General features: G+C 47.3%; 1 protein-coding gene across 4 annotated transcripts; it reads right to left on the bottom strand.

The window, feature by feature from the left end:
* Positions 1 to 252: 252 nt before the first annotated feature.
* On the bottom strand, positions 253 to 11,069 carry LOC117403839 (GPI ethanolamine phosphate transferase 3-like). 4 transcript variants are annotated; one of them, XM_058986430.1, is made up of 11 exons: positions 11,029 to 11,069; positions 9,955 to 10,442; positions 9,164 to 9,307; positions 7,692 to 7,815; positions 6,777 to 6,936; positions 6,253 to 6,435; positions 4,382 to 6,014; positions 3,363 to 3,566; positions 2,587 to 2,780; positions 1,477 to 1,547; positions 253 to 1,078 (listed from the first exon to the last, which is right to left on the bottom strand). In XM_058986430.1, exons 2-11 carry the CDS (start codon positions 10,439 to 10,441, stop codon positions 949 to 951), a joined length of 3,330 nt encoding a protein of 1,109 aa, XP_058842413.1. In that variant the 5' UTR covers position 10,442; positions 11,029 to 11,069; the 3' UTR covers positions 253 to 948. The 4 variants fall into 4 exon arrangements, with proteins under 4 accessions (XP_058842413.1, XP_058842401.1, XP_058842407.1 ...); XM_058986418.1 differs by lacking the exon at positions 11,029 to 11,069 and adding an exon at positions 10,767 to 11,020; XM_058986424.1 differs by lacking the exon at positions 11,029 to 11,069 and adding an exon at positions 10,821 to 11,020.
* Between the last annotated feature and the right edge of the window lie 447 nt (positions 11,070 to 11,516).

Here is an 11,516-nt window from a genome sequence, read left to right as displayed (position 1 = left end):
GTATAAAATAGCAAACCGGATGCAGAACACCAGATTTGTACAGACCATTGCATATCAGATGCACAACACAACCAGGGATGGCAATTGTTAATTTGTCATTGGAAGATGCATCTCTTTATTCCCCATCTTTCTCATATAGTTTCTCAACCTAGTTAATTATGTGTTTAGCTTTCATATATTTCTACCCATCTACCTAAAAAATATTTTTTATTTAGTATTTTCCTCTTAGAAAATAAAACACACGTGGAAACATTCTTCCGTTTGATTTATAAGCCTTTATTTCAATTGAAATAATCAATTACTAACGGCACTGAATCGAATCAGACCGTATATAAAAATCAGTGAGAATTAGAATTGTTGGTTGTCACATGATATCCTTCACCAAATCAACATTCAAGTTTATTCATTTTCTTCAGAGTCAAGGACTACAGCAAGTGAATGACAATGCAAGCTGTCTTAGCAATCACTGATCAAACTCAGTTTATGTTCAGGCCAATACACTTCCTGACTCGACAGAATCCAATAAAAAAAGAGGCATCAACTGTACTACGCCAGCAAGTCCCCATCCCCCCAAAATAAAGAAATAAATAAAACTGTAAAAGAATGAGACAGATAAAAACCTGCTGCCATGCCCTGCTCAAAGAGCTTCCATCAGCTCCTTTGCTGAGAGCTGTTGTGTGTTTGTTTCCAGCTGAATCAGCAAATCACATGTTTTTCTTGTATTACCCCCCAAGGCGTTATGGAAGTTATACAGTGCTTTACTTCCAACCATGGAGCCGTGCAAACTGCTAAAGGAAAGCAAGTTCAAAACACACTCATCATGCACATATTCCAGGAATGTCTTTTCCCAAGTGGCAAGATGTCCCAGCGTGTTTGAGTTCCCAGCGCTCCTCAGAACAGTAGCAGGCTGCCCCTCTCTGGTTCCTGGTCCAGGGCCTTGGGCCACGGCTACCTGGAGTGATCTGGGATGAGCCGTTTAAACCAGTCACTCACTGCAGAGTCCACACGCATCACAAGTGCCAGCCCCAACAGCACACACACGCTGGTCACGGCAAAGCCAGAGGCTTCGAAAATAAACCTTGACGAAGACGAAACAATAACAGTAAAAGTATTAAAGAAGCATGCATAATCCTGACCATGCTGTAACTACAAATCCCACACACCTCCATATACCCCGATTCCGATATTCTAAAAATCCTGCGAAGAAGAATGCCCTTACCAAGTTCCATTCCAAGTGGTTAAATGATTCTCTATATGCGACATAAGCACTAACGTCCGCCACCACTACATCCCAGTCATCAATAATATGCATTCCGCTCCAGGCTACAGTAGATCAATCAATGTGGCTTATTAATAAGATATGAGAAAAAGCCAAGCCACAACTCCCTGGATATGAGGATATTTACCAATATATTCCCTTCCTTCCCATGCCCCAGATACCTGGGCAGAAGCCCACACCCACTTCCAGATACTCACTTTGGTGCAAAGATCTTCCAAACCATCAGATGTCTCCTCAGAATCGCTGCTGCACACACAGAGGCCAAGAGCTGAAAAAGAAGAAAACCAAAGTTCAAATTAAGAGCTATTTCATAATTGATATTAACTTAGATATGGTAGTCCAAGATCAGTCCTGAATCAGGGTCTGTGAAACCAGCCATTTCAATTGTAGGTTTTTTTTTTTACAACAAATCAAAAAAGCCATGATGAGAAGCCCTCCATTAGAGTGCTATTGTTTTTTTAACACACAACACAATGATTATGTGCGAGACATACATGTGTATATGGAAGAGACACAGTACAAACCCTTACTGTGCTCCTACTACTGTAAATACACAACTACAGACCCTCGATTTCACATGCATATCTCCGACAAAGGTTAACATTTGAAAACAACTCTGTTAACTAGTAACAATCCTATTAAACAGCAAGACTTCCCGTAACAGGACTCCTAATCTGAAGTGTATATTAACTTTTATAATTCTTTGGTTTATCTTATTTTCTCTCCATTTATTTCTGTACTCTTTTTCCCACCAAAACTTCATGCATCTTTACTTTTACCTTTCTTTGTGTAAAGTTTGTTTGTTCTGTTTTCTCTTCATTCATTTCCAAACTCTTTTTCTTGACTTGCTAATCCATAAACTCTAAGTGACCCATTCACACCAGTGCAGACTAGGGTTGCCAACTTTACATTTTTCCAAAACCGGACAAAACCAGCAATGCGAGTGAAGTGATTGGGGGGGCTGTGTGTGATTTTTAAAAAAATAAAACGCTCAGTAATCGGATCCCGCTAAGCAGTGAATGGCAAAATAACGCAGAATACATTTCAGTGTAGTTCTCAAACTTACCGGACCGAAAAAAACACAAAACACGTTTGCACAGTGGACTGGCTCAGCGAGAATGGAACTACCCAAACGGCAATGAACAGTGAGTAAGCAAGATTCTCAAGAACCAGACTTTTGCTGTCCGGTCAGTGGTTCTGACCGTACACGGTACAAATTCCCTTAAAACCCGATGTCCGGTCCAAAACCGCACAGTTGGTAACCCTAGTGCAGACCCACGGCCCCGACTCCCTGTCCAGGCACTCACCTGAGCTCCGTGTATGAAGAGGTATCGAGCCCCGAGCTGCAGCAGAGCAGTGGAGAACCTGTCTGGGTTCTCTCTCAGCCTCATTTCCATCACAGCCTCCTCTCCGTCCTCCCCCTCTCCCGCTCTCCTCCCTCGCTTCCCTGCCTTCGTCGTCTCACACACTAGGGGCCACAACAGCAGCAGAGGGCAGCTCACTGCGGAGGAAGGGGTCAGGCAGATGCACAACATTTATATTCAGTACAATAGGGAATTAAAAAGTACGTTTACAAATGCTCGTGGCTACCTCTGAATCATTCAGAATGTACGTCTCGCTCACTCGTTGCTGCATCAGGTGTAAAGACAGTCTTAAAGAGTGCAGGTTGATATTAACGTATAGAATTCGTTGTGGTTTCAATATTCAGAATGTCTTATTGACAATCTGAGGGAGAGTCTACACGCTTGGCAGAGTTATAAGTGCAGTTGCTAGTAATATTTTCTAATGGGGACATGACTTATAATATAGAATTAGATATTGATACTGAAGTGATACAGCCATCTGAAAGTTCCTATCAGATGGAAAAGACTTCACCTTAAACTTAGTTATACCGTTTTAACTATTCTTATGTAAACACATACTATAAAACAATACATTACAGGCCAGTAAGCTTGCTGATGACAACCTTGTGTAACCACCTCAAAGCACTGATGCATTTTTCTTTCATAATCAAAGAAGTGAATGCCCTTGCTCAATGTGTCTATGTACTGTGTAAAACCTCTTGAAGGGTGTCAGAGCGTACCTGCGAAGAGGATCTGTGAGGAGAATGTGTTGAGCGTGACCAAAAGTGCAGGGGCCAGGTGCCCAGCGTGGACCTCACTTAACCCCACAAAGGCAGAGTTCCACTGGATCGAGGCGAAGGTGGGCAGGTGACCCGTAGAGTAGAAGAACTGGGTGGCTGCCAAGCCCCACATCAGCACCGCAGACCAGGACACAGAGAAACATCCTGCAGAGACACAGCAGAGGAGAACACAAGGAGATGAAACACCACAGTGCCCAGCAACATCAGCACCGCAGACCAGGACACAGAGAAACATCCTGCAGAGACACAGCAGAGGAGAACACAAGGAGATGAAACACCACAGTGCCCAGCGACATCAGCACCGCAGACCAGGACACAGAGAGACATCCTGCAGAGACACAGCAGAGGAGAACACAAGGAGATGAAACACCACAGTGCCCAGCGACATCAGCACCCAGCAAACAAACAAACAAACAAACAAACAAACAAACAAACAGTCTGCAGGAAGATCTCATCATTTCTAAAGCACTTTTTAATATCCAGTGCTAAAAAGAAGCTTAGAAGAAAAAAATAAAAATAAAAGTCAGACAAAACAAACTGATCACTGAAGACTTTTCCAGCGTCTTCATTTTTTGTTGTATCATTTTGACAAGTGCCGAAAATTCCTTAGGGTTGCCACAAGTAACCCTATTTTTCTTAGCTCAATGATAGATTCACTGTACAGTGCTTTGAACAAATCAGGAAAAAACGTGGGCTGTTTTGTGATTAGCTTCATATTTAAATAAATTCCACTGTTTAAAACCATATGTTCTTCTGTTGATTACTGAGCTGTGTGCTGTTAACACTGTGCAGTTAATTAAACTGTTTCTCTCTCAAGCCTTGAAATACCTGTACAATTGGATTTAGCACTGACAAACAATGAAAGAGGGTCACGTTTTTATTGTGGTAGAGATCCTGCTATTAATTTAATATCTCAGTATTGGGAATACTGCAGCAGCGGCTGCACTCCCCCCTCTCACCTGCACGGCTCCCCGGAGTGGAGAGGGAGGTGGCTGCAGAGTGCATGTGCAGGATGGCGCAGGCTTGCAGGAGCAGCAGCATGAAGGACAGCATCAGTCCCTCAGGGTGCAGCATGGCCAGAACCAGCCCGAGTTGAGCCAACACCAGGAGCAGAGGGGCCGAATACACTGTGCCCAGTCCGTAAGCCTCCACCGTGGGCTGGCCATCGTCCTCCCTCCCTGTGCCCTCTCTCTCCCCGGCCCTCAGTGACTTCCTCATGCGCTGGTAGATGTGCGGGATGAGGTGCTGGAGCTCTGCCTGTAGACTCACCCCGGTGCTCGCCCGGTAAGTTGGGGGCAGCAGGCTGGTCGCCGGCTCCTTCCTGGTTTTCAGGAACACCGTAAGGGGGTCCCAGCAGACGACCGTCACCCCCAGTCCAAAGAGGACGTACACAGCCCTCGGGAAGACCAGCAAGGCCAGCTTGACCACCTCCTGCAGGTTCCCGAAGCCCTCGTACGGCGCAGAGCTCATGGCCCAGTAGAGACAGACAAACATGGCCACTAAGGGTAGGCCGAAGCGGGCCACAAGAACGGCTGGGCTCTTGCTGTTCATGTTGCCGTAGTGGCGCATCCACCTGCGGACCAGGCAGACCCAGGCGATGACGGAGGAGACAGAGAGCAGGTACCGAAAGTTCCGCAGTTGGATGTCACGCAAGCCCGAGAGGGGGGTCAGGAAAGCTGACGGCTCGCAGCCTCCTTGCTCGTCTCGGCAGCCATGGAAAGAGTGGGAGGCGTAGAGGGAAGCCACCAGGAAGCCCGTGCAGCCCAGGAGGGTCAGGCTCTCCTTCTTGTAGGAGGAGGAAGCTGCCGGGGTAGAGGGCTGTGGCGGCAGACATGGGGGAGTCGACTTCTGGGCTTCGAATGGCAGCAGCAGCCGACCGGCCCAGTTCAGCTGGACAGGGATGTAAATCGCCAGGGTGCTGAGCAAGAAAGTGGCCACCCGACCCTCCGCCACCACGTAGCTGTCCGAAAAGAGGGAGGCACATCTGAGGAAGAAGATCACCAGCGGGACGCAGGGCCACGTCAGAGCTGGTCTCTGTTGGGCGGAGTCAGCGGCGGCGTTGAGCAAATCCGAGGGCTCGTTCGCAAAGACCCTGGTGGCTTTCCCTCTGCAGAAATTCCAAAAGAAAGACAGCTGAGACACAAGAGCCGCCATGCCGAGTGAGGACAGCACATCCACTTCGCTCCGTGTGACGAACTGCCAGAGAGCAACCCCGCCACCTGCCACCGCGCCACAGACTATAGGGATCCACAGCAGCCTCCTGTACGAAGCACTAACGACATCGGCAAAGTCGGAGGTGATAAAACACAGGGCACAGGCGGCCGCCAGGACAGCGATGCCAGCCGCCATGTGCAGTGGGTGGAACCGTGCCCAGGAGGCCTGGCACGTCTCCCTGACCTGGTTCAGGTACTGCTGGAAGGTGGCAATGAGTGCCTGGACCCTGGAGGAGTGCTCTGGTCCACCTGCAAGTGGACCCCCAAACAAGGCCTTGTACTCTGCGGCAGCCAACAGGAACGTGTCCTTCAGGTGGGCCAGTATCACTGGAGAAAGGTCCTTGTTTGCCAGCGAGTAGGTGTCCAGGTAACGGTTTACCTAGAATTAAAAAAACAAAGATCCAGGTTTACACAATGTTTAATTGATATTTGTTAATTCAGCAATTGTTATTAAATTGCTGTATAGTTTGAGGATCCATTGTTATTATTAATGCATCTATACTAGAAATAAAAATGTGAGCATTAAGACACAACATGGGGTGCGTTTAACGTGATATAATCACACGTCATGAGGAACGAAGCGAAGACTCGAAGAAACTGCTTCAAAATAATAATACCTGCTTAGCATTGATCCAGAGTGCCTCAGCCTGTCGGCGCTCCTGTGCACTCTGGTCCTCTGGGGATCCCAGTGCAAACAGCTCCACCATCACTTTCCCAATGTTGCTGTAGGGAATGGGAATACCAAGCAGCTGGGCCAGCGTGGGGACCAGGTCGATCTGGGGCACAACCTCTTGGAGAGCCTGGAAAGGGGAAAAACTGACCGGGTAACACAGAGAACAGAGAGGCTGGGAAGAGCATAGTCCGTAACAATCGATGGTAGGCCATGTCTTTCTTACACCCCCGAAAAGTCATAACTGAGCTGCATCACTGCTTATTACATCCTGGAAGCTGCATGTAAAGTGTTTTCATAGCTTTAAAAGAGAAAGTTCTTTGTATTACAGATTGTGCCATACTGTACCTCTGCACAAAACACAGCCAACAGAAAGAAAGTAAATCAAAGCGGTTCAGTAATTATTACACTATATTGGGAAATGGCAGATCTCCAAGCCTGCAGGCACACACAGCAGCAGCAGCGCCTCACCTTCTCCTGTCCCGCAGTGAAGAGCGCGCTGGGGCTGTAGAGGAAGAGGGCTGCGTCCGTCTCCTTCTGGCTGTCCCCACCGTGGTCCCCTGTGTCCGTCATGCCGTGGTCCCCCAGAACCACCAGCAGGGTGTCATTCTGGAGCCGCTCGATCACAGACCTGCACCGCAACAAGCAGGACTCCTTCAGTACTGTACAGTGCAGGGAGCTCACTCAAAACGGGTTCCTTCAGTACCGCACAGTGCAGGGAGCTCACTCAAACATGATTCCTTCAGTACTGTACAGTGCAGGGGGCTCACTCAAACATGATTCCTTCAGTACTGCACAGTGCAGGGAGCTCACTCAAAAAGGGTTCCTACAGCACAGCTAGCACAGCACAGCACAGGGGGATAACCCAGGGCTCTCCCTAGACACATGATACCTCCATACCACATGGAAGTACCAGAGCTTTACAACACTCTCGTCAGGAGACATTTAAAAGGCTGTGCTTTTTGTCCTGTTATAAAATACACTTATCCTTCATCCAAGAACCACTTGATGAAATACAATGAGCTATATTGTGCTTTTGGTCTCGTATCACAATACAAACAACACAGTCTACTCTTACACTGCTAATTAAGCTGTGGTCCAGGTACTTAATTTGGACCCTGTACTGAGAGGCAGTCCAGTGGATTACAGGTTAAGGACTCAAGGAGGTTGTGTGACCTTGTTCAATATCAAGCTGGACACAGTCTGGTAGAGGGCAGGAAAGCCCAGCAAACAAACTGCTGCATTTCACCTGATATTGATGTAGTCTTTCTGATCCATTCTGCTCTACTGCAGAATGTTAGAAGACTGGGACTTTTAAACAGCCTTGCTTTAGTGCTGTGTGCTGGCTTTGAATGCAGCATATCCAGTAGAAAAAAAAGCCTTTACCTGACAACCTGGTCCATCTGGGTGAGCTTGTCAGCCATGGCTTGGTGGTCAGGGCCGTAGCGGTGCCCGCAGTGATCCACCCCCAGGAAGTGAGCGATGACCACATCCCAGTCACTGCTTTCCACTGCAGAGAGAGGGACTCAGTACACAACAACTCAGCAATACCCAGCTACTCAGCAATGCCCAGCACCCAGCTACTCAGCAATGCCCAGCACCCAGCTACTCAGCAATGCCCAGCACCCAGCTACTCAGCAATGCCCAGCACCCAGCTACTCAGCAATGCCCAGCACCCAGCTACTCAGCAATGCCCAGCACCCAGCTACTCAGCAATGCCCAGCACCCAGCTACTCAGCAATGCCCAGCACCCAGCTACTCAGCAATACCTAGCATCCAGCTACTCAGCAATGCCCAGCACCCAGCTACTCAGCAATGCCCAGCACCCAGCTACTCAGCAATGCCCAGCATCCAGCTACTCAGCAATGCCCAGCATCCAGCTACTCAGCAATGCCCAGCACCCAGCTACTCAGCAATGCCCAGCACCCAGCTACTCAGCAATGCCCAGCACCCAGCTACTCAGCAATGCCCAGCATCCAGCTACTCAGCAATGCCCAGCACCCAGCTACTCAGCAATGCCCAGCACCCAGCTACTCAGCAATGCCCAGCATCCAGCTACTCAGCAATGCCCAGCATCCAGCTACTCAGCAATACCCAGCATCCAGCTACTTGTGCACCGTAGAGTTTATCAAGGTCTTCAAGAAAAAGTGTGCACCAGGTAGTAATGCAAAACCTAAGGGCCATATGCTGCATGAGCTACTAAACTTCGTAATAGTAACAAAAGCGCTACAAAATTCTGCCAAGTAGCTCCACTAAGGATGGTAGCTCACACAGCCCTAAAAACTAAGAACATTTCAAATACAATCAGATTCTGAGAATATATCCCTTAGTAGGGGCAAATGGTGTGCTAAAAGGGACGAGCTTCGATTGGCCAAAAGGTCTCTTCTCGCTCCCAAGCTTGTTTTATGTTCTCATGCATGTGCTCCTGTGAAAGAGTTCCTCCTTCATGCTGCTCAATAAATGTTTCCTGCTAGCTCTGTACCATTGTCCATTTGTTTTTCCTTTTACACAGTGATGGTTTCAACTTACCTTAATAGTGCTACACAAATTGTTTTAACCAAATCTGGCACAATTTCGAGCCCTCAAGTCAAGTTGCTTCTTGCTAGTTTTGAAACAGTATTCTTTCACCCAAAACAAACTGCAGTTTAATGTAAAGACCTTGATAAATGTTGTCCCAATTTGTGGTGTTTATAACTTTAGTAAAACTGACAAGTTCTACATTACTGCTGAATTTACAAACATCCGGGGGTCTCTTCAAAAACTATCATTTCAAAAACAATCTTATTTCGCATGAAGTGGTAACTATAACTATCCCTCCTCTGATGCAGTGGTGGCACCCTGCCCTCTCCTGCACTCACCGGTGCTGTAGAGATGCTGCAAGATGCCATTGTCCACAGTGTGCAGGTCCTTCACTATGAAGGAGGGGAACGGCAGGGATCTGTGGAACTGGTTCGGGAAAAGGTTTTCCCAGGTGTCATCACCCATGAACACAACCCGCTTCCCTAAGGGAGAGAAGAGCATGGAGAGAGGTCAGAGGTCACACCCAATCATTACAGCCATCTAAAGAGACATTGAGTGATACACTGCTGTAAAGTCATGTTCCTAAAGGTCATTCATTTCACTGCTTGGTACCGCATTCGGAGGTGGTTTAATGTGCTATTTCAGCAGCTCACAGGCTTTCCATGTGTGAAAACAAGAGCCCCTGAAGCCCATCCACTAATCTGTTGCCCTGCAAAATCGGATCAGCCCAGTCTTTGGTTTATTGCTGGAGGACAGTTAGACTCTCTAACCATGGAGTGCAAGCATTTTCAAACAATGTGCCTACACTCACAAAATGTATTAGAAACTCAAATTCTGTTCAATCCTTTAAAAAGATTATGTATTTTAAGGTTAGGAGTAGGCTTGTCTATTTTTTATTGCAGTTTGGCCTGTGTTACATACATACAGCGTATGGTGGCGACATAATTTAAGAGTCTAAATTTGATGATGTTGCTGTTATTTGCATCTCTTATCTCTTACACTGTAGTGCTCTCAGCTACGGCATGCACACAGCAAGCTCTCCATAACACCTGTCATGCGCAAACCTGGAGCGGGTATTGCGATTGTAATGAAACGTTAGCATCTGAGCCCGGGGGACTGCCCTACTCACCATTCTGCCCAAGCTGGTGGATTAGGTTGTCTTCCTGGATGGCGTTGGTGCCGAAGTTGCTGCACACGTCCACAAAGGTGGGCAGCGAGCCGGTGGTAAAGCCTTTGATCCGCTGCATGGTGGTGGTTGGTGCGTCAGCCCTGAAGGGGTACAGCCTGGCATGAGCTGGCCGAGACGCCACAACCTCACTCAACACCCCCAGCTTGTTCTGAAAGGGTCGGGGGTCCTTGATCTCGGGGTCAAAGCGTGCAAAGTCAAACCGCAAGGCGTCAATGACCAGGATCACCGCCCTTTTGAAGCGCGGCTCACTCCAGCAGAAGTGTTCCGTGTGCGAGCTGTCGTGCTTGGAGAAGAGCTCGTCTTTGCAGGAGCTGCTGCGGTTCACTTCTACTTTCACTAGCAGAAACCCGCTTAAAAAAATCCAGATGCCCACGTAGAACAGCAAGCAGATCCAGAGGAGCAGAGCCAACACAGGAACCCTTTTCATCCTGGAACAAAAATCACCAATCAAGTTACTGCTTGCTTTACAAACCCGTGACCTCACTAATTCAACCCCACGTTTAACTGCAGTAGGAACTAGTACTAACATGCTTAAATAGGGCTAGGTTTGCCCCCATTGCGTTTCCCTTAAAACAGTCAGTAGGCTATATATTTAACTATATTACAACAGCATGTTAATCAAAACTATGTGCACTGTATTTCAAGCGCACCAATGCACGCCGGCGGTGTTCATGTTGTAATCGTTCTCTTCTGATGGATATCCTCAAACACCTAGAAAGTCTAGAAGCTGCAATTCTTTGTACTTTTCTTACATGAAATCTTCTCACTCTCCGTGTGTCGTTCCTGTTGAAGTTCAGCACACTGACCTTGCTAACGTCCCCTTTCAAACACGCTCCCTCCAACGCCCTTGTCACATTCGACATGAAGGTCCTACCGCACCTTGACAGCACTCAGGTAAAGACAATCGGGCAAGAGCCCTCCCTCACTCTCATTCAAACAGACTCATTTAAACACGCACACACACAACATACAGCGCTGGCTGTTTCCAGGAAGTAGCGACAGAGAATCACATACCACAACAATCACGTTCAGCTCCGCTGCTGCCATCTAGTGCTATGGTTGTGTACATTACAGCATTACAAAATTACCATTTTTAAATCAACCAACACTCACATATATATATATATATATATATATATATATATATATATATATATATATATATATATATATATAGTCTGTCATGCAATGTGCCTCGCATGTTTTCAAAAACAATGCACAACACAAATACAGTAGTAGTTGTGTATGTGTTCTGCATTCCCGGTAGGTGCTGTACAGCAGTACTTCAGAGCACGGATTTGTCAGCTGTCAGAAGATGTGGCGAGCCAGATCAGGTTTGGCAACTTGCTGAAGCCTCAGTACAGGTAGCGCGCTAACATCATACTAATCCCCAGCACGTACATTGCCTGACCGCTCTATTAGAACTGGACTACCTGACTGCATCGTTTATTTAACCATCCCAACCCGCTATTAGGTACAGGCCCTAACAACGTGGCCAGGCA

This window comes from Acipenser ruthenus, chromosome 2, assembly GCF_902713425.1.
Source record: "Acipenser ruthenus chromosome 2, fAciRut3.2 maternal haplotype, whole genome shotgun sequence".
NCBI classification, from domain to species: domain Eukaryota; kingdom Metazoa; phylum Chordata; class Actinopteri; order Acipenseriformes; family Acipenseridae; genus Acipenser; species Acipenser ruthenus.
This window is presented reverse-complemented; position numbering and strand designations above follow the sequence as displayed.